Below are 23,507 nucleotides of genomic sequence, written 5' to 3' on the forward strand. Positions count from 1 at the left end.
TGGTCTTGTTGATAGGATCAAATAGTTTTGTATCTACTACATTTAAAGAAGCAATGCTCCGCTTCCTTGATACATGTTGGAAAAGGTGGCATATACTGATGGGAAATTACTATTGTCTTTTAGAAGCTTAATTCACTCAAAAGAGTAGACTTTTAGAGTAGTGAGACAGCTGCAGCACAGCACATCTGTCAGCACTCTTATGCGTACTTGAGATCATATTTTGTGAGAGGTCACTGAAATTTGTAGGCACGTGCATAGATTAGGGCTGCAGTAGTCCCTGGGACTGGTCACGTGCTGAAGTTGAAAATACACTCAAGTGTCCCTCTGTGTAGATATATAAATAGTGCACCAGTTTGTGATTTTAACACTTTTTCTGCAGCTCCACTGACTTTAATCTACCTGTGCTATTCTTTTCCTTTATAATAATGAACTGTATAAACTCCTGGGGATTTTATCAGAGCTCAATAGCCCAGAAAACTAGGACAGAAAATTAGTGCAAAGTATTTCTTACTACCCTGACATTCAAGGAGACTGTGATGAGTTGAGTTTCTGGACGCTTAAGGACTTTCAGCCAGCTTTTGCTCTTACACAAGTAGACATTGATTACAGTAGAGAGACAAACTGTTTGTGTTGGACTAAGGTCAAGTAGTACACTGTTTGTGCCAATCTATCATAACTTCTCAAGAGAGGAATGTGATCCTGAGGGTTCTAAAAAAGGGCAGGTGTGTTACATGGTTATTAATCAGCCTTTGAGGGAATGCTCCTGGGTTCGAAGTCTCCGTGTTAATAAGGAGAACTAACAGTGGTGAACTAACAGTTATTGGGTGATGAGCCATCACTTTCTATACTTAGAAATAATCAGGTGTGGTGGGGGATGAGATTTTCCATCTGGTACAGAATACAGTCTGCTTTCTGGCAGTGAAATTGGGAAGTGTATGGTTTACCTGGGGCACTCTCAGCCAGCAGGAATCACAATGCTCATTTCCTCCTCTTCATGTTATCCATCTTTAGTGACTTTCTTCTGTGAAAACAGCCTCCATCTGCAGAGATGCCACTTGATTTTGTTGGCTGTGCACGTGGTGCAGGCACCTGCCACTGGATCACCATTGATTTCATTGGTAAAAGCCGAGGGACAGCAAAGGTAACTTTGCATTAGCTCTCCCAGAAATGCAACTAATGCCGCAACTGTTGGAGAGCTACCATATACAGTGGATACCTACTGCTTTCTGTTTGCTTCATTTCTGTGTTTTAAGCAAAGACCAAGCATATGCTGCAATCTTTACTCTTCATTTTAGCCAACACACCAAGACTCTGACATCACTTGGCCTTGCCACGTTTTCCTCAGGGGCTGGTGACTGGGCTAACAGCCCATTCTGTGGTTATGTTCTGCTTCAGCTTGCTCGCCGTCACAACACCAGTGAAAAAGTACTGAAAATCCTGAAGATTGTGAGAGCATGGACACTGTATTGTTTTGTCACATCTGATTTATTCTTATTCTGTATTCTTTTGAAGAATGTCTTCTCAAAAATATTTACAAGGCACAGTTATGTTGTAAAAATGATCCAAGACATGCATTTTCTTCCAGTGTGCTGTAGAGATGTTGGACTGATTTAATAACATTATTACCATCGTCCCTCATGCTCTTCCAATACCTCTGGAATCCCTTTGCTAGCAACCCATAATTACAATCCTTAGAGTGAAAATCTAGAGTACTGGAGCCCTCAAGGCAGCATAAAAAAGACACTAGCACCAACAAAGTTTGTAGGGCTGTCCTTGCAAATTGTTACAGAAGTTGACATGAAGATTCAGGATTATATCCAGGGCATCTTAACTACTGTGATTTAGGTAGATCTGCTTGCAAATAGTGTATAGGTTATACTGCAGCAACACACTACTATGCATAAAGTATCTGTGAAATGTTATAACTCCAGCAAATCCAAGCTTTAGCAGAGACTGAACCTTCTACATCTTCTACTCCCATGAACTCCCTTGATATCTGTTTGGGAGACAGAAGTCATTGGAGCACAGTCAAGGAGCCATGTAGCTACCTCCTGACAATGCCTCTGTTTAGGAAAGATTGCACAAAGTCCCTCTAAGAGGGAGGAAAATACATGATGGAGAGGAAAGTACAAGCAGCTGGAAAGATATCAAGAAAGATGTGTATGCTGCCAGGTCATGTTCCAGGACCAGTGGACTCCGCCTGCAGCAAGATTCAAAGAAGGGCTGGTGTGCATCAGTGAGCAGAGGAATGGCAAGTTCACCATCTGAGGGGGATCCAAGAGAACTTGTCTCACCAAAGAAACTGTGAGATTGACACGGAGCTTTCAAAGTCAAGCTTTTTCATTTTACCAGAAGGAATTGAGACGTACCTGTGGGGAGGGGGACTTGGATTCAAAGACTTGGATTCACTTATGTTGATTCTTAGGAATCAACAAATATTCTTGAAAGTATTTTCTTGAACTCCAGACTCCCCTAATTTTTTGCAAGATGAGTAAGGGAGACCCAAATACCAGATGGAACGATGAGGGAGATTTTCCAATGTTGTCTCCTTAGAGAGAGTGACAGGGCAGGGAGGTTCTGAACATGTAGCTTCTTCCTCCCTTGCTAAGTGGCTTGTGCAGAAACCCGTCCTCTTAAGAAACTTCTCATTTGGTGCCTCAGGGCGTTTTCAATAGTACATTTCTGCAGAAGCGCCCTCTTTAATTAGTGTGAACAAAATCTATCTGCTGACACCAACACATGGATATCAATTCAAAAACTAGAACAAATCCTGCATCCCATGAAAAGAAGGTGGCCTGTGATGCAATGCGTGTGGGATTTGCACCAGATATGGTTCATCAGGGCATTTAGTTCACACAGCTTTTTCCAAGACTAATTAGTCAATGGTATTGCTGATTTATGTTTCTATCCTGTTGCAAATTTGCTGCACTGTTTTGGTCTGATTTTCACCCTGTGCATCCTGGCAGTGATTATGCCTGTCATTCTGGTTATGTTGCCACATGAGAAGGACATGAACGGGGGTTGAAATAATCCTAGTTTTTGATCATTTGAGTCTGGAACTGCTCCCATACAAAAGAATTTGTTTGTCCACGTAGATATTGCATGTGAAAAATACCAGAAACTCTTTGGGTTTACGTTTTCTGCCTCAGTATTCATTTCAGCCACTGAAATGGTATGACAGCAGACAAGGAGCTTTACTGAAAAATTGTGGAGTCTAGAATCTTCACACTGGTTTTGGAAACCTGGCTGAATGGTTAACTGGTATTTTTAAAGTCATATCACATGACAGGACTGGGAAACGCAAGTGCAATATCCTCTAGACATTTTAGCTGATGTCCTTTTCTAATTTGATGAGTAGAAACAAGTCTCTGTGCTGTATAGATATGATGGTATTTAACTTACATTGTATATTTTGAAATAAAGCGCAACAGAATACTCCCCTGGCTCTATGTGTCTCCTGAGGGCCTTATTTATGATGCTGCTTCAGATGTTAGCAGCTCTGCCTCTTCTTGCTGCAATGCATGGGAATCCAGTGAAGTGTTTGGCCTGAAGTCTGTCTTCCATTTGGTCAGTATATAGAGTGACAGTGCAAACCCACTGAGCTCACATATCTTCACCATAATGTTACAAATGCCTCCAGTCAAGGTGCAGGGGACAGCAGTGAAGCAAAGTGTCAATGAAAATGTTACTGGACCTTTGTGGAAGGATACTTGTGCCGGCAAAGTGAATATATTATTCCAAGGGCAAGGGAGCATATCCAAATGATGCCCACTTCTCTCAAAAGTAGTATTTTTTTGCCAGAGCGAGGACATTTGTAATATTTCATTCTGATAGAAATACCAAAATAGCTGATTTTCTATCAATTAACTCAACAAAGTACTCTTTCTTTATCTCCTTCCACTTCCATTTGTTTTTATGAGAAAGTTACTTTTTTTTTTCTCCTAACTCATCTAAAAGGTGTTTCAGGAATGTGGAATTGTTTTTACTGAGATTTGAAATTTCATCCAGAAGAACTCTTTGCCTAAATGCAAACAAAAGGGGAAGATTCTTGTACTTTTGTCCTTTTTCTTCCTTCACTCTTCTTCACTCTCCCTTGCTGTATAAATATCAAGGAAAATCAGTGCTGTTAATTCTTTCTGGTTGTGGCAAAAATTCCTCCAAAATATGTTACTCTGATGGACATCAATAATGCAAAAAGAATCTTTGAGTACTAGCAGAAAATTATCCACAGAGGAATAAATTTTTGCCTTTTTTCCTCCACAAAAAGCAATGTGACTGTTGTATCTGACTGGTTTTCAGGTTTTTCACCTTAAAGATTACTCAGCCACTAGACTTCGAGAGAGACTATGCTGAGCTGCCTCTTTTTTTTTTTTTTCTTCTTTTTCTTTTTTCTTTTTTCTTTTTTCTTTTTTTTTGAGTCAACTGCATTTTTAAGTTTAGTAAATTCTCAGCTTGCCAAGCTAAATATTCCAGACAAGGAGCTACTTGTCCTATGTAGTTCTGCTATGGTAATGCACCCTGACCTTCCAAGCAAGGGGCATTTCAGGTTATGAAACAAGCCCTCAGCATGTGAGATGCTGCTGGAATGCCAACCTTCTTCACTCCCCTTTTGAGTGTCCCGGCGACCTGACAGTTACTCATGGGGCCTGCCTTAAAGGTTATTTTATGGCTGTGACTGTAGCTGCAAGACTGTTAGCACTCCTGCAGAGAGAGCAAGTGTGCTTGAAATCAAGTTCTGTACTTAAAAGCCTGTCTGTGCTGTTAAGGAGAACACAGCTCTAACCTCTTGTTGCTCATGATATTTCTGTAGCCCCTGTGACACCAGTTAGGCCCTTTTGCTCTCATGGAAGAGCCTGGCTGTACCAGAAAATGCCCATCTGAGCAATGTGGATGAGATTGCTGCTCCATCTGCCACAACAGGAATTGTGCCCAGCTGTAGACTTTAAAGATGTTACTTGTTTTGTTTCATACCAAAACAGACAGAAAAGCTCCCTCTGGTCTATAGGCAATCCACGCACCGGCAGCTACTGTGTTTTACTTCTCTGAGCAGCTAGAGTTCAGCTTCATGATATCAACCTGCCCATGGAACTGGCCACTTCCTCTTCCCTCTTCCTTTTCCCTTCATGTGTGTCACCCCAGGTAAAGCCTGGAAGCTGCTGAGAGTCTCCAGATGCTTGAGGACCTGCAGCTTTGAAGTAGATTGTAGAGAAGGCTCTGCCCTTCCTCCGTTCTCAGTTCCCGGGTGGCATCTTTCAACTGATGCTGCCATGACTGGGAGAAGAAAGCACCCTAGAAAATTTAAGAATCTGCTTCTTCCATGTGAGTTAGGAGATCATTAAAGGTATGGTATGCCTTCTTCCTAGGGCAGGGATAGAGGCTGTGTGGGGAAGTCATAACATTTAGCTCTGGTCCAGGAGTTTTGCTTTCTGAGCTACTCTGAAATTTTTGACTTCACGCAATAAACTCAACTCCAGTGCAAGGGTAAGGAAGAGACTCACCCATGATTCTGCTTTCATTGTTTGGTAGGGTGGGAATCACAGGTTTTTCTTCCTCCTTCCAGGTCCTGGCAACTGCTACTGCTGGCCATGGTGAACATGCAGGACAGTTAGGTCAGAGTAGGTGAAATATATATTCCTGGCTGAAGAGACCTTTCAAATTTCCAAATCAAGTTTCACATAAACCAATTTTTAAACTTACGCTTTCCACACTGCTGTCTCCCCATCCTGCATATCTCTGTCTGAACAGTATTCTTGAATATATTTTTCCTGCTTTTGTATGGATTAGGATGTTGTACCAACTTCCTACTCAGAGGAGCCAAGCCTTTAATAGCTGAAAACTTCTTGCCAATGCTGAAGAGGCAACAACAGTGTTGTCTCTCTGCCTTGACTATGGAAGCTAGCAGCAATAATTTAATTAATCAAGGTCTGAACCAAACTAATAAACTTTGTTGTGCCTTTTGAGTAACAGTGGCCTGTTCTCAGAGACAAAAAATATGGGGAAAGAAAGAGTAAATGCTAAAGGCTAAGCAGGATGGTTTCTGTTTGTCACTCTAAAATTGAACACAAGTGTGGGGTTTTTTCTCTGTTCCCTATTTTCTCTTTCCACTTTGTTTAAAGGGCCAGAAATTGAGGGAGGTTATAATCCAGAGAGCCTTTAATTTGTTGACATTGTCTAATTCTCAAGATTTTAAAAGTACAGCTCCTCAAGAAAGGGACTCACACTGATAACTAAACCAGGTTAACCGTTTCTTGCCCTGTTTTGATACATAGGTTGGCCTTACACACATCCACAGACTGAAATGCTGGTTTTGCAAGAGGGTATTCTGCATGGCTGTGGGTCACAGCATGTGATCAGGCTGACTCCTGTTATGAGCCTTGGCTCCCAAATCTCAGTGGACTCTCCAGTATTCTGCATAATTTTTCTTTCCTGCGTTCAGTAACTGTGCTTCATTTCCTTAATGAGACCATCCAGCAAAATTGGAGAGATTTTAGCTGTGGGATATCAAACTCATACCACACACAAGTAACCTGCTTCCCATCCCTGTTTTGTAACTGAGCACACTTGTACTTTGTACTGTAACATCATATTGTAAACCCTTCCTAACCTGAGAATGTCAGCTCACGGGCATTTGCTGTCTCTCAGAAGAGTGAGTCATGCTACAGCTGTCCAGGTTTGGCTCTGGGTATAATGTAACACAACCAACTTGTGAGGAGCTATTGTGTCAGTCTAATGAGTTAGGTTCAATCAGCAATGCAGCAATACTTTGCTAGCAGACATGAGTATAGGACTGTGAAAATTCCTTTAATAAGTTTGCATAGAAAATTGTGATTTGAAATAATTTCTCCTTCACAGAGTTGTTGGTTCATTTACGCCTATGTAATTGATTTACAAACACCTTTACTCTGTTAAAAAGTTATTTACATGCTTGACAGTATCTTTGCTATCCATACTCCTCATGTGTAAGAAGCCTGACAATTAATGCTAAGCTTAATTCCACATGTTTGCAGAAGCAAGCCCACAGATAGCTGTTAATTTCCCTTGGTACCTTATAAGCCAATATGTTTCTGCTATTTTATTTGCAAAATAAACACTGTACATTTACTTAATTATATTTGATGTCATAATTCCAGGTTTTTCTTTGGCCTGCAGGGGCTCAGGGCCCTCAAGGTAGCTTTCCTCATTATTAAACAACAGTTGTATAGCTGTAGTTAGTAAATTATGATTGAAGACATGCATAACAAACCAATGCACAGCAGTTTCTGTGATAAAGTGATAAACACACCTTTACAGTGAAAAAATGTAATTTTCCAAAGGGAAAGCATGAAGTGCAGTTCAAAACTCAAATGTTTATTTGCTATTTTGTTCTCTCTGAATGAATGAATAATAATGTCTGCATTCTAAAAAGGAAAGTAATGAGAAAGAGAATTCACAATGAAGTGGGACAGAGATTGTTGCTGCTTTTAATATTTTTTTAATTTCAGCCAATATTTGAAACTACTTTAAGGGCAGAAGTGACTTCCAGGAGGGTCTGCTCACACCAGTGACTATATCCTCATGGACCAAGCCCTCTCAGCAGATGGATATGTTGGTCTCCTCCTTGTCTCCATGCACTTTTCAAAAAAACCTCCAAGGGTCATCCTTTATCCCCAGTCCTCCACTCAACACAGGGCTTCCTAGCTGCCTGAAACAAACAGTTGTCCCTGTGTTTTATTAATACATGATTTTCTTTTGATCCCACCTTGCGTAATTGTTTGTCTTGGGTAGCAACTGTGTAAGTGAAAATTTGGAAGTCTAAAATATTTAAAGCACAAGTTCTTTAGCCAAAGTTCCTGTACAGCAAAATTTGCTCCTGCACTTCATATTGCAATCTTAAAATGTAGTGCTGGCTGAAAGAATCACATAATAACACCGATGACAGAATTGGAAGATACATTGTATGCAACCAGCTCTGTATTTGCTCAACATATTTAATTACATGGTAAAATTAATTTATTGAGTTTTCATATTTATGCTTTTACTATTCATCATCAGGTTTCTGTATGCATTTTTGGAAGCGTCTTTTTTGGGTGTGGTCCAAGCACTGCTGAACTGCTCTGATTTGTTGGATATGTCACTGTAGTTGCAATGCTTTGCTGCTTTTTTTTTTCTTTCGCATTTTTATGCTCTGAAAGTAACATCTTTTTCTTTATCTTTTTTAAAGATAAAGACATTCCCTGCTGATACATCTAATCCTTTTTTCGATCCCTTTACAACAGTACCACAGTTTTCTGTAAGTAGAACGTGCAACTAAAAAACTGTGTTTTAACACAATTCCAACTGATTTTTTTAAGTGTCAGAAATCTATGCACTAAGCAGTCCTCAAAAAAAAAATTTCCAAGTAGAAATTATGAGTACAAAGCAGTTAAATATTCCCATTATACAAAATGTTGCCTGCCTTGAGACATTGCTGCTTACTAGACAGAGGGCTAAAAGTTAAAGGTCAAGGTTCACCACTAATGAAGTTGATCCCAAAATGTTCATTTCAGGACTGTAGAGGACACTTGAGAAGCTCCATAACATCTTTACAGGGAGCAGTAAGGGAATGGGAAGACTTAGTCCTCTGTCTAGCAATTGCATGGCCTCCTGCCTGAAACCGCCTGCTGTGCCATCACAAAGAGGGCCCTGATTTTCAGTGAATTTACAGCTGAATTTTAAAGAATTATAGTTAGTGTATGAATGACTACAATGGTATCCTTGTACAAACTCCCATGTTTACCCACAAACTTGAATCCAATATTGAACTTCATTTCTTGTTAAATTTTTACAGAAGATGTGACTTAGGGATTTTGGTGAGGTAAATTAAATACAAACAGAAAACCGTTACCAGACAATTTAAAAAGTAAGTATGATTGAAATCTTGCTTTGGTGGCAGAGGCATTATGTAATAAGTATGACAAAAAAACTCTGACAAAATTAACTACTCTTTAAGAAACACTCTGCTTATAAACACCATGTAAAATGACTTGAAATTTTAAAGTTACATTTGCAAAATGAAGCATTTCAGACTTTGACATTAAATTTTACTGGTTGCAGTAATCTATGTCTGGCATATAATCCAAGATAAGTAACTTCACTCACTATTGAGTCATGTGAAGGTTCTGTCTGTATTTAATAATTTAAAGAAAGAGGCTTTTCTTTCTCAATAAACCTGATCATGGGCTTTTATGTAAATGTGTTTTTTTCTCCAAATAGGTACTTAAAAGCCAGTGTGAGTTAGCCTGCCCAAGCTGTTTAAGTGCCACGGCTGAGTTCAAAATGCATTTGAAAGTACAAAGAAATGCCACAGCAATGTTTCATTATGTCAGCCAAATCCAGGTGGTACAATTGTGATAAAAGCTAACCCAAAGTTACAGTGCTTGTGTCTTTCACAGTACTCCTTTATCTTAGCAAAACGATGTGCCCTCCAAAATAGCTTTCCTACTAATTAGCATTGATTGTCAGATGTTATTTTCCTGTCTCTGACAGTTAGGATGAAAGCAAAATTTAGGAGGGCCATATAACATACATTTTCATAACTAGGGAGTCAGAAGTCTAAAATACAAACAGAATGTATGCCTATATACTTACCACAGAAATTTCCATATTGCAGAAAATGGCTATTGCATGGCAAATTCAAATTCCATTCAAATTCAAATTCGAAATTTTTTTATGTTCTGTCAGGAGAAAAGAAGCAAAGCAGATTTCAAACTAATCTTTCTGAAATTCCATCTTCGCCCAATAGATTTCCATTTTTCTGGGCAGGGTGCAGGGCAAGATCGAGACCACAAATATTTAAAATACCATTGCAATAAAAAACTAATAGTGTATGATCCATCACATGATCCCGTACATTCCTTTTAGTGAGTTATGTACAAATATCTGTGGCAAGCAAGCAGCTACCTACAAGACTGCACAGAGAGGGGAAAACAAATAGGAGGGTTAGGTGGCTTTGGTCCTATGTTTCATGGCCCTGTGTCCCAGCCCAAAGGGAGGTGTCTCTCCACAATAGCATTTCAGACCATCCTGATGCACTGCTGAGGGCTTGAAGAGAGCTGCACCTCAGGCAGGATCTGTAAGGGAAGGGTAGCTAGGACTTGCAGGCAGATCTAACTCTGAATGGTCTCCAGTCACACATAGACCCAGATGGTAATGTTTGTTAATTGTTTTCTTTTGATGTTGTTGTTTCCTTTCCTTGCTTGTCCTTCCCCTTCACTTTTTTTTTTCTTGGAAGAAAACATTGAAATGTTATTAAGCAGGAAAAGGATTATAAATAGTGATTTTGAGAAAGCTTTGACTTTCAGCTTCAAATTTGGTGCTGTATATGCAGTTGTGTTGATTTGATATGATGAAAAATTAGATGACTTACCTGGAATGTTTAAATATGAGCTTCAAGCCCAGAACCATCTGAATTTCAGAGATTTCCACAGAAAAATGGCAGGCATGATGGCCATATTCTTGGCAGGTGTAAGCCACAAAGATTTAAATTAATGAAATTATGTCTGTTTAGACCAGTTAAATATTTGGCTTAAGCATACCGTGCAATCAGACATATATACAAAAAGACACTTTGGATATCTACTGAAAAATAATCATCCAGAGCAAACACACTATGGAATTGAAGGCAATTTTTTAGCAAGTGTAGTTTGTCATCACTCTGCTGATTTCAGTGCGGCTGGGAGAATTTATATGAGGATTTATATGAGTTTCAGAGTGATGTCTTCTTCTCAAGCCATAGAGTAAGATCTGGCAGTCCTCGAAGCACAGGGACCCTGTATAAGGAACCCCAAATTTCATACCCCTGCAGTTTGTAAGGTTGAGCTTTAAAAGTTGAATGACAGAGAATTTTGAACAGATTCTATGAGCCATTATTTACACACAGGAGAGTTTCTTTAGTTTTACATTTTACAATGTAAAAATTTTACGATTTTACATTCTTCCATTTTACTAATTTTGTGGAATTAATGAAATTTCTTTTGCTTCAGAGGTTATTTTGGATCATTAGAGATGTGTTTAGGCATGTTAAAAAGTGACAGTAAGCAAGCAAACCTAACACAGCCAGTCTTTCTTGAGCTCAAATAGTTTTCCCCTGAGTTTGTGAATCACTTGCAGAGGCTTGCAGAATTTGAGAAATAATTAGAGGAAATAAAAAAAATAATAATAAAAGAAGGTTGCTCTTGAAATAGCTGCTTTCTTATGATGGTGACTTTTCTTCCTCCCTGCCTTAGAGTCTGAACCAGGTTCAGAAGAAATAGTCATCAAGGAAGAAAGGTAGCTGATACCAGTAGGAGCGTGTTTTAATGATCCTGATGCACTGACAACTGCAGTTGCTCTGTACTCTTCCCAGATCAGGGTCAGACATGCACCACAGGCACTAGCTGTTGTGGTTTGGCATGAGAAATAGCCCATGCCAAAAAGCAAGACAAGGATGTTTGATTTTTAGGGATCCCCCCGCTCTGGTTGTAAAAATAGCCCAGTCTTTGCTATAATATTGTGCTGAAATACCTCACCTAAAAGGCAGGAGATGGTTGCTTGCTGTTTGTCTTAAATCTGCACTTCCAATATTACTTTAACATTGCCTTTCACTGGATACTGCAAGAATATCTCTCTTGGGGCATGTTCCAGTTAGCAAAAGTGGGAAAGATTTTGAAACCTGGACTCCTAAAATCCCAGACTCCCAGCTGTTAACAAAACACAGAGTAGTTAGAAGACCCACCAGAAAATTGTACAGCATTACTGAAGAATATTCCAGAAATCTCATGTTGTCAACATTCGGCATAGTTTTTTAGGGAAAATGCAATAATGATAAGTGTAATTTTCCAAACGGATCATGTTTTTTTAACTGAATGCTGCCAGTCTCATAGGTGCAGTATCATCTCACCTGGTGCATGTTGCAATCAGGCTTGTCCCCCAGGCATCAAAAGAGGTGGCTGTCCAGCATCTGCAGAAGCTCCACTGAGAGGTTATAGCCACAGCCTCCCATTTGTTCTCATTCTTAGTTGCTGTTGCTGGGTGTTTGGCAATTAATTGAATAGCGAAGGATGGTGAGACCAGTAGAAGCTAATCTACAATTTTTTTCTTTCTGTGTGTGTAAACTTTTTTTTTTTTTTTTTTTTTTTTTTTTTTTTTTTTTTTTTTTTTTTTTTTGTAGGCAGAATTTGCAGACAGCAAGTTACAGTGCTGTGGGGTGCAGTCATCTCCTAAGATCACGCTGGTGTCTCCATCACCCGTCCTGAGGTCTCTGGCAGAGACTATACCGACCCCAACTGTCCAGACAGTATATACGTCGCATAAGCCCATTTCGCTGGCAGACAGGTACTGTGCAGTTCTTTCACAGAAATACTATGATGCTTTCTGCATTAAAGGAATCAGCTTGATTTCTGTTTTTCTGACATAAATACCATAAAGTGTCATTTTCTCTTATACTGAAAGATTATTGCTTGACTACTAATTAGGTGGGTTATGTAAAGAAATATCTGTAACTCATACTCTCATGCTCTGAGATTAAAAAAAAAAGCCTACTTTAATTAACTGCTGCAGCCAGCAGTGTACCACTTCTGTGGCCAATGGCCTGGAGAGAAAGGGTTGTGCAGACTTTCCTCAGGCAAGTAATTTTGTCTGAACCACAAAGGTTTTGTTTTAATAATTGCTGTTACAATTTGGTTTTTGAAATTAGATGTCCATGGGGGAAAGCTGAGGTTGAGAAATGTCTGTTCTTCTAAATGAAAAACAGGCATTGGTTTTCTTTCTTGTTCCTCTTTCTTTTTTTTTTTTATTTTTTTTTCCTTTTTTTTTCTTTTCCTTTTCTATTAATGTCAAGCTACAGTGGTCTTGTAATTTCTCAGAGAAACAATAAGCTGTACCACCTTTCCACAGGCAGACTCTTTTCAGATTTCTATTCTTTCATCCTACTGGTTTTGCATGCTGGCTTCTTATTCTGTAATTTAATCAAAGATGAACTTCCCAAGCTGATAATTTACTGAATATAAATGTAGCAGTGGATATACTCAGTACTTCTGGAGCACAAATAGTCCAAGGCTTATGAAAAGTATATCTTTGGCATAGTAATGAATTAGTCTGTTTTACTTTTGGATTCATAGTCAATTCCCATTTTTGGTCGTTAATTATTTTTTGCAGATGTTGGTTAATTGCACCTGCACACTTGTTCAACATTGCTAACTCATCTAAAAATTTATCATTCCAGTGAAAATGTAATTCTGAAGCTGTAGTGCTGAACTCAGCTTCTGTAAGATGTCTCAAACACAAGTGGCTGATTCCACCCCTGCTTGTCCCTCGAATGGGCTGCAAGGTTTCTGCAATTCAGTTTAATCTCCAAACTGTGTTACAAGTGTGTGATACATAATTTTCAGAAAAGCATGGTTAACAGTTTCAGAAATGGAATCACTAACCCAGGGCATTCCCAGTGTTATAAAGCCTCTGGGCTCTGGAGTGAATTGGTGAGAGCAAGGACCTCAGGCTCTGATTATGGCATCCTGATATGTGCAAGACTGTGGTAAATTCAGAATATCTATATGTCTACATATATAGATATCCCTCAATATCAGATTACACCAAGGAGCTCAGGCTGTAACAGTGCTCTTTCATGATGGCATTTGCTGTAGCTGCTCCATTTTTAGAGTCCTTGTCCAGCTTCCTTTGAAATCAGTAGCCTTTAATGGGGTTAGATGAAATTATAAACTGTTTTGCCATGTGGATCTTTTTTTATCCTTCTTCTTGCCTCTGTTTGCTCTTCAGAAATATCAAATGATACTTGTTTTTGAATCAGCCATCAGCTATCAGTTTTTACACTGAATTGAGTCTGACCTTTTTTTCCCCTCCTTTGGTATTTTGAAAATGTTAATTATTTTAAATTGAAATCTGAGACTTATTGTTGTTCCCATAATTGGCTGTTTGTGCATTAATTACACAGTGCTGAGACTCTGAGGCGTGAACTTGAGAGAGAGAAAATGATGAAAAGACTCTTGATGACAGAATTATGAAATTCGCACTTCCGTCAGATGAAGAATGGATTGGGGCCTTTCATGTGCCTTCTGTCTGTTTACATTCCTCTGCTTCTGTGTACTCAACATAATGCATTGGGAAATGTGTGATATTCCTGGCTCGCCTGGATTCACCACGGTTGGTTAAAATTACATCTCGGCTAGACTTTGAAGGAGTTTCTTTATTCATTTGCTGCTGGGAAATAAACCTTCAATCCTTTATCTCTCCTGAGATTTTATACTATTAACACAATTAATTTCTGGTTTGGTTTTGGTAAATCTAGGGCAAAGAGGATCAGCAAGGAGCATACTGATTTCTATTGGGAAACACTGTTCTGTACATATGTTAATAAGTGCACAGAAATTAATGTTATGCAGACTATTTTGATAGTAACATAGAAAATATGTCATTTTGTACAACTGAAAATTGCAATGAGCTACTGCTATTTGTTAAGAGAACCATTTTTAAAGCAGAAGAATGATTATTACATCCTAACCCCAGGACTGTTAGTCTCCACAGAATAAACGGCTGTCTTATTAAATTCCTAACCTTAACCTCCACTCAGAGATATAAATAGCTGCAAGGGGGAGAGATACCCCACCACAGAGATATACACACCCAATACTCCCTATAGGTTGTCACCTTGACCTAAACCTTCAACTAAATCTTACCGTGTTTCCATTAATGGATGAAAAAAATTCCATTGTTTAAAGTAATTTGCTACTGACTTTCTAGCTTGATACTGACTTTTTTAAAGTGAGGAGTTTTACCTTCTCCAGTTTGCCTAGGCTTTAAGGCTAGCCCACGCTCAGACATCTTCTGCCCCAGCAGTGAAGGTTGTAGAGCCTCAGCGGTGTGGACATAGCTCACGTAAGAAGAATTTTTTCCTTCCTGGGTAAATAAACCACCTTCCTGACTGACATGAATTGATTGGTCCCTTTCAAGAACAAGAACAATTATAGTTTTATGGCATAGCTGTGCCTATACCCATATTTTTAACTCCACTAATCAGCAAGTATATCCTGGCGAACCTGTGGAGGATGCACCTGGCTATAAATCACGTCCACCTTCAACATCCAAGCAGCCTCTACATCCAGTGGAGCTATCTCAGGCATGAGGTGGGGTGGGTGGTCCAGCACTAGCAGAGCCACAGGAAGGGAATTAATGGTATACAGGTAATGCTACCAACTATCTCCTAAGGAAAAAAAAGGGTTTCTGTTTCCCCTTGTTCAGTAGTGCAGGGTCATCTAGAAAACTAACAACATCTGACTGTCAGCTACAAGGTACTCTTTCAACAGGAAAGCTTTTGTGCGTTTTGTATGGCTGAAGATGTATATTTTTCTGTTACTCTGTACACTATGTTCTCTTATTTGTATGAAGATAAAAGATTGCCCTTCATTTGGCACTGATTACAATGGCTTTATCTCAGCTTAAGCAGTTTGTTTGTGTGGAGGCTGGGAAGTGATTGCTGTGAGACTGGGTTTCCTTCAGAGTTAGCTTCTGCTGTTTTTCTAAAATGAGAGTTCTGGAGAGCTTCGTAAGACTGTGGATGGCAGTGTGAAGGTATAAAATGACTTGCCTATTTTATATTTGCTGGGACAAAAAATTAGCATTAGGCTTCCCATTTAAATCCACCAAACCCAAAACTTTCTGGTTGCCATAAATGGGGTCAAAATACACAGCACCACTGATAGGTAGAAAATCACATTATAAAATTTAATCAAGTGGCTCAACATGAGCAGTGAGCACAAGGAGCCACAAAACCACACCTGGTCTGTAGCCTTAAGAGCATTCCAGTGACTGTTCTGGGTAATCAGACGTGACTTGTATGCTGTCCACCCTCTAGTTGCAGTGCCAGGACACTTCTGTTCCTTATGTTTTAATGCCCCACTCAATCAATCCAGGGTTCTTAAAAATTGATTAGGAACATTAAATCCCTGTGAGAAAATCAGAAAGGAGGGGAAAATGCACAGACACAAAAGACTGCAATTTCCTGTTATTCTTTTCTCACCATTTCCCAGAAGGTATTGGTGAGGGAGAAGCAGCAGCACATTTTGCCTGTGTCCAAGTGAGAGTGAGCGTTTTGAAGAGCAAATAAAAGAAAATTGTAGCTAGAAATGCTGGTTTGGGAGAGGAAAATGAAGTAAGGTTGAGAATGGCACAGTGCTGTCTAGCTGAATCTGGTTTTCTGCCTGTTAGGTAACTGGCAAGAGTTTCACAAAGTCATTTTCAAGGGAAACCCAGAAAAAAAGAAAAAAAAAAAAAAAGAAAAAAAACACCCCCACAGAAAACAAAAACAAACCAGAAAAAAATCTGAACACACCCTTCAGTCATACTGATTGCCATGGAGTGGAATTTAGGAACCCCAGAGTATGCCTTCAGGTTTGGGGGCAAAACAGATCCACGTTAGGACAATCTGATGACTTAAGCAAAAGCCTTTATCAAAACTGAATGCCTGACTCAGACTAGCCCATAAGATGCTCTGGCTCATAAACAGTCTATTAGTTTATTGTTTTTAATGCATCATTTTTGCTCCCATTGTATAGTTTTTTCAGCTGAAATAGTCAGAACCGGAAAACAAGTAACATGAAGCAAGGTTACTTTTATATGGCCAAGTCTTTATGGCTGAGGCAAGCTCTGGGATAGCTGAAGAAGGGCAGAGATTCCTCCTTCTTTGGTTCCCATCAGGAGAAGAGGGAAAGGCTCATGTGGCTGCTTAGTTTCTGTGGGACATTTTCTACAGAACAACTCCAAGTATGTTGCCTTGTTGTGTTTTAGTGTCTTATCCACTGGCTGCCACTGATTCCTATTCTGCAGTCTAACGGAGCTTTATTAAAACTGTTTTACTGATATCAAACTAAACTTTTAACTGTGGAATGTCATCATCTTGTTCTTTATTACTACGTACCTTCTTCAGCCATGCTTCAGCATCTCAGTTTTCACATTCTCTGAAGAAACACTTCTGCCTCACCTCTGGTTGGGAATGACAGTGTTAGGACACCTGTTACCCAAAACTACTGTGAACAAGACAATGTCAACATGAACATATTTCAGAGGGGCAGATATTGCAGATTTGCCCCTATAATTTAACTTTACAGGTGTTAAAGGATACTCTGCCTGAAGGTATGTCTGTATAATAGTGCAGAAGTATCTGAGCTAGCTTTAAGCTTGCATATCTAGTTGTGGCAGCATGAAGCCCAGCACAGGCTATCATCATCATGTACATTGACATGTGTAAAGATAAAGCATTTGAACAGCAGCCTTCTAAAGCATGGTCTCCAGAATTGGTGACAGGAAAGGGTGGCTGAAAGGATTTTGTCTCTTCAGCTCCCCTGGGAAAGGGTTCATCTCATCTAGCATTAAAATGCCCAGCTCTCACTTGATGAGAGATCAAAGGAACAGTCTTCCGGAGGTGCCTCTGACTTAAGTGTCTACCTTTATATTGATGAAAGTTATGTGAGATGAATCCTGCTTTCTGTCCCTCTGGCTAGGTCTACATTGCAAACCCTTGCTGACTCAGCTGCATCATCCAGGGTTCAGCTTTGAGGTACGATTTGTGGTCGGTGTAGCTCTGCCAGCGAAAGCCTTGCACATTAGGTGTAAATAAAATGCCAGGACTATCCTTTTGTCAGAACAGCTTTTATCCCTTGTGGGAGAACAGAGAGCTGGGATAACAACTTACAGTGACATAAGCACAGAGGCTTCACTATAGTCGTGCTCCATCTGGAAGTAGCTGGTTGATGAAACCTCCTGCTACAGCCACGCTGGCAAAGCTAATCAGGGGTGGCCCCAGCTTTTGGCAGTGCCCCGAGTGATGCTCTGACCCCGTCAGCAGATCCCAGCTTTTTGGCGTGAAGTCTCTAAGCAGCGGAATGCAATGTTGTCATGTTTGGGTGATTCCAGCAAAATTTATTGGCCATTTTAATAGCTATGCAAGGAGTTAAATATTTTCTCATTTTGCAGTCTCTTATGGAAGCCAACCAATTGTGCTTTGTTTTTGTGTGGCTCAGCTGTTTCCACTATTTTGTTTTAAAGGGAATAACTGGGTTTTCTTTAGAAATGTTGGTTGAGATTCCACACGTCTCTCAGATCCCACCGTGTATGCAGACTTTTCATGTTTCATAGACCCGGGAAGTGCAAAATTTGAAAATTAACTCCTCCAAAGTTTCAGTTCATGGCTTCACTCTCTTGCAACAAGATGCCTATGTGCCCATTTGAAACAGAGCTGGCAATGCAGTGAAATGTTTCATTGGAGGCAGCATCATGTTTTGTTTGAATTGTTTACAAATAGCCTTTGCTTTTATTTATTTATTTTTCTCTGAATACATTTCTGGTTCATTTGCTACAAAAAACCTACTTGTAATTATGCAATGGAATATTTTTTCTTTTTTTTTTTTTCCTTTTTTTTTTTTTTAATGTCCTGATGTTCAAGGAGTTTGCAATAAATATACTGAGACTGATCTGTAATTGCATGTAAGATTAGCCTCACAACTGTGTTTTGTAAAGTTAAGTGCCGTAAAAGAAGCTGTAGATGACATGCAGAAGGAGGGAAGATAGAGAGCAGTGGAGGAGAAGGCTTCCTTGGCAGCTGCAGCATTGAGTGGTGGGTAGCAGCTTTAAAGCAAGACTGCTCACACCATTTTGCTTCACCTGAGTAGCAGCATGTATCTTCAGACAGTGTATGATGGCATTTTGTTGAAAACATGCCTAAAGAGAAACTTTTACGGCTCAGCTGTTTACCTGTTCCTGTATTCATGCCTGCAATAAAAGAGGTGAAAAATAAATCACAGAGTCTGAGCAATTTGTAGTCAAACCAGTCATTTAGGAGGCAAGGGGCGACATGCCAATTAAAGGAAATATATGCTTGCTAAGAAAGTAGATCTACCATCATAAAAAAATTTACAACACAAAGAAAAAATGGAGGCATAATTTCTTCATAAAGCCTCCAGCTTTAGGGTTTCCAGGGTTTCCTCCAGCTTAAAGTTATATTGTAGTGTTGTAAGGTGCCAACCATCTGCGGGGTCATTAGGTGGGGCACACTTTGCTGAATACCAGAGCCAGAAAAACACTGGCAGGACCAAGGTAGACAAACAGAAAACTTGGCAGGTTTTTGGGCTTTCATCTAGGGGTCAAAAGGCAGCAAAAACTATTACTGGAGTGGAAGGAGTGGGGAGGGATGTTCCACACAGGGCTGAGAGACACCAGGTTGTTAAACTGCTCCATCAAGGAAAATTTAAAGACATACCCACCAAACACCCCCAAACAAACAAAGCCTGTTCACTGTAATTTTTTTCAAAAACAATTAAAATATTTCACTCAGATTTTCACCCTTGATTTTGTCTTTCTTTCAACGTCTAAATAAACAGTTGCTTCAGAATGAAATATTTCCATTTCCTTCAAAGACCTCTAAATCAGGACATTAACTTTCCCAGTGCACTTATGAAATTAAATCCCAGCAATGTTCACCCCATTTTCTGAGGTTGCCAAGATTCTGTATTCAGGAGGAATCTGATCTCAATCTGATTTCTCCATCTGGATCTTCTATTTTTATTCTCTGTGCAGGGAAATCAGAGGAGCAACAGATCAGCATTCTTCCAACTCTACTCAATTTATACCAAGAAAATTGATTATCCAGACAGCAAACCTAGTTAATTAATTCTCCTTAATACAGATCTTTGCTAAAGAACAGTGTTCTGAGGTGCAGTGTAATGAGAAGCTGTGCACTAAAAGGTTGGCAAATAGTCTTGTGGAATTTGGCTGCAATGGAGAAGCATGGGGACTTCTGAGATGTAAATCTGAACAATCTTTTGGTTCGTTATCAGATGACTGATCTATGAGACTGAGTGTGAAGTCATTAATTCTGTGTCTCTGGGGACAAGCTTTCTCAAGCAGAAAACAAACTTTGCATACAGGCACTGTGAAGTTGGGGCAGGGAGACAATAAGGCAATGGCTTCAGCCTGGCTCTGATGCAAAAATCCTGTGGCTGCAAGGGGGTAGGAAGGCACCCACCGGGGTGCAGACACAGGCAAGTGGAGGGAACCACAAGCCTCATGAAAGACAATGGCCATGCCTTTGCCAAGCACAGTGAAGCCTTTGGGGCCGGTCAGCGCTGGGATCCCTGTGCCCGAGTGCAACTTGACCAGAAGGGCAACCCTGTAGCAAACCCAGAGTCAGGTCTGATTGTGACCAGATGTGCAGGAGAATACATCAGGGAATGAGGGAAATAAAAGGTCAACTATTGTCCTTTCCCAGCCACCCCAAGACAGGTTCATGGGAGCATCCCAGCTTCTGGTGTCAGATGAGGAGAGCAGGCTTGCCCCTTTTCTGAGAAGCTGGAAACAGGAATGGTTTAGCTGAGGCATCAGATGTGTTTGACAACCCTGACCATTACAACTACATCTTACATGCTGCCATTAGCACATATGGTCTGTGAGGTGTCTCCTCACCAGTCTTTAGGGTCTATGTTGGTCATGAGAATAGGGGAAAACAACAGCAAAAAAGAGAGCAGAAAACAACCCAACCTGTCACCTGCTGGGCAGCCTGATGGCAAAGTACTGCCTGCAACATTATTTGCCTTTTTGCTTTATTTTAAAATTACAAATTTAAAATTGCCTCATTACATAAGGAATATGCAATTGATACTAATTGTGTTATTTTTTAATGAGTATTTCTACAGTGTGTGTGTTTGCTATATAATACCAGTGAGTGCTCAGCTGTGTCATCAGAGTGGCATAAAAGCCACATGAATCTTCATTGTTTCATGCAGTGATTATTCAGTTCTTCAAGCAGGGAGCAAGTTAAGCCTCCTGCATTGTTCTTTCTCTGCCTTTTATTAGCAAACTCTTCTGGAAATCCAAGAAAACTACAGCAAAAATTATGTTCTTAAAAGATATCTGGTCAGTCAACTTAGCATCCCAGGGTCTCCACGATGTGAAGAACTCAAGTATCTTATTTTTTTTAAATTATTTGCCTTGCTGCTCTCAAAAACAACAAAAAGACATGATTTCTGTGCTAATTGTCTCATGCTCTGCTCTGGCTGCCGGTCCCCTTCCATCAATGCCAGGCTTGGCAAGGGCACAAGGTGGTTTGGCATGAGACAGCAAAGATTGGGTGCGGCTCTTTTGGAGGGAGGAGTGCTAATAGCACCCAGCACTTCTGTCCTTCTTGGGGGTACATTTCTTGCTGTGGCTGACTTAACCTCTTCATTCTCCAAGGTGGGATGTGCACTCCTTGCTGGAAGCTGGGATATTTGCAGCTCCATGTCCACCCAGTGAGGGTTTGGGGCTGTTGAGGCTGAGAGCTGTGGTGCTTGTGTATGTAAGAGGCACCCCTAAGAGCTGAGGCTCTGAAGTTTAGGAGGCTACCTTGTATCCATGTTGAGAGGCCATGAGTAGATGCCTGAGGTTCTGGGGAGAAAGGTCAGTGTAAGCTGCCCTTTACTTGAGTGTGCAAAACTAGGGATTTAGTGGTAGCAGCATCACTGTGAGACTGATTACTCCCCCCTCCTGCAAAGACATTTCAAACCTGTGCCCTCCAAAGCTGACTAAACCCCAGAGGACCAATCTTTGCTCAAGAAACAGAGCAAGGTCTGCAGTAGAGCTGCAGCTGGTGCCTTTGGCAGTACACGTGCTTGCTCCGAATGAGAATGGCAGTGCCCTTGTCACACTGGCTCACGACTACTTTGTGGCAACACGAGGATGACAGCCCCTAAGAAGCACCTCTGCCAAGGCTGCAGCCTATGAAGACAGGGATGGGAAGTGCTAGAGCTGACTTAGCTCTGCAGCCCAAGAGGATTCTCATTTTCCCACTTCCTGCTCAACATGCCAAGGTTCAGTGTGGGTTCCTGACAATTTGCCCTGGTCGTTGTGAGCCACCAGGAACACGAGGTACCTCCTCTAATGACCTGCCTCGCAGTCCCTTAGTGCCTTTCTATGCCACCCTGCCAATCCTCCTCCCTCCTTGTCACTCACTCACAGACTGGTTCATGGGTGCCTGCTTCCTTTACCCTTGTGAACACCCATCCCACAGACGCTCCTCTGGCTTTGTTGACTTTCCAGTTGAAAATCTTTTGCCTTTTTGAAGGCCCTTGACAGCTCTTGCTTTCCTTGACCTCAAAAGGTGCTCCTCCATCTGCACTTTTCTACCTTTCCTCTGTGTCTCACTCATTTCTCATCTCCCTTTCTGCTGTCTCGGGTCCAGTGTCTAACAGGCATTACAGCACAAGAGGTTTTCTTGCCAACCAGGAAACACCTATGAGATGATCTCTCATTAGAGACCAGCTGGCTAGTGAGGTTCTGCCGTCATTCAGGGCTGCAGGAACTCCCATCAAGTCCAGGAAATATCTGTGGGTTCATTACTCAGTCTCAGAGACCCTCCTGCCTATTCCATGGCACTAGAGAAGGACATAGAGGAGTAGTGTTGAAGAGAGGATATTATCATTTTCCCTACTCTTGAAGTGAGTGATTTTGCTCTTGTATTTTGGATGGTTAACCTCCATCTTATCAGTGAGGCTTTAGTGAATGGAGGCACCCCAAAGAAGTTTGACAAACGTCACCTTCCTTCCCTAGCTCCCTCCCTCCCTCCCTCCCTCCCTCCCTCCCTCCCTCCCTCCCACACTTCCTCCCTCCCTCCCACACTTCCTCCCTTTTTCTCTCCTTTCTTTCCTCTTGCTTCAGACAGGGTATTTTTGCAGCCTCCCTGTCCTCACCATAATCCTACATGGCAGCAATGACCACTCTTTTATCCCTTCCTACCACTGAGGTCTTTGGCTATGCTGCTCCATTTTGCTGTGCTTAACTTTGAAGCACTGGAAAGAAATGGAGGATGTAGTGGAAGAGGGAGACCCTTGTGGGATTTTTATCTCCCATCCTTCCCCAGCAAGATGATTCAGGTTCCTTCTCTGGAAAGACTGGATTAGTGCAGTGACCTGAATCCCTGCACTGCCAGTCCTGTGGCCCATCCTTGGTGCCTTGAAGCCTCTTCCCACACATGAGTGGTCCCCAGCACAGCTGTGTCGTGGCCTGCCCAGCCCAGCAGACCCAGACACTGAACCTGCACTGCACCCGATAGATCCCATCACAGACTGTGGGGAGCTGAGCAATGAGTTTGGCAGAGAAGACCGTGCCATGGTGGGTCTCAGCAGCCTGCTCCTCAGAGGTGACACATCTAGCTGTGTGCATTACCTACAAATTCAATGGCAAAAGGGCCCGGCTCCACTTTCTAGGGACACCTTTCTCCTGCATGAAATCTTTGTGCAGTACTGAGGGGTCTCACCTGGTGTCCAAGGGCCACCTCTGCCAATCCCAAACCACTGTTCCCACCAGCCTGTCCACCCCTGCTTGCACAGCCCTGGCTGCACTGTGGTCTCTCCTTGAACAAAGCTCCTGCAGGACAGCTTTGCTTGCTTGAAAACCCTTCCAAGAACACTGTATCCAAGCCTCAGAGAGGAACTTTAGGACATGCAAGACTTGTTCCCTGCAAGTGTGGGTCA

At 41.1% G+C, this 23,507-nt stretch overlaps 1 protein-coding gene across 1 annotated transcript in view; it reads left to right on the forward strand.

Annotated features, from left to right (window-relative positions):
* EPB41L4B (erythrocyte membrane protein band 4.1 like 4B) overlaps positions 1–15,414 on the forward strand; it is a 165,949-nt gene extending 150,535 nt beyond the window's left edge. The window contains exons 23-25 of the mRNA XM_066185305.1: positions 8,201–8,269; positions 12,167–12,330; positions 13,946–15,414. Coding sequence (XP_066041402.1) covers positions 8,201–8,269; positions 12,167–12,330; positions 13,946–14,015 — 303 coding nt within the window. The 3' untranslated portion in view covers positions 14,016–15,414. The remainder of the gene's footprint in view (positions 1–8,200; positions 8,270–12,166; positions 12,331–13,945) is intronic.
* The last annotated feature ends 8,093 nt before the right edge of the window (positions 15,415–23,507 follow it).

Source organism: Chamaea fasciata, unplaced genomic scaffold (genome assembly GCF_029207755.1).
Source record: "Chamaea fasciata isolate MVZ Bird 193981 ecotype frontalis unplaced genomic scaffold, bChaFas1.0.hap1 SCAF_1, whole genome shotgun sequence".
Classification (NCBI taxonomy): Eukaryota; Metazoa; Chordata; class Aves; order Passeriformes; family Sylviidae; genus Chamaea; species Chamaea fasciata.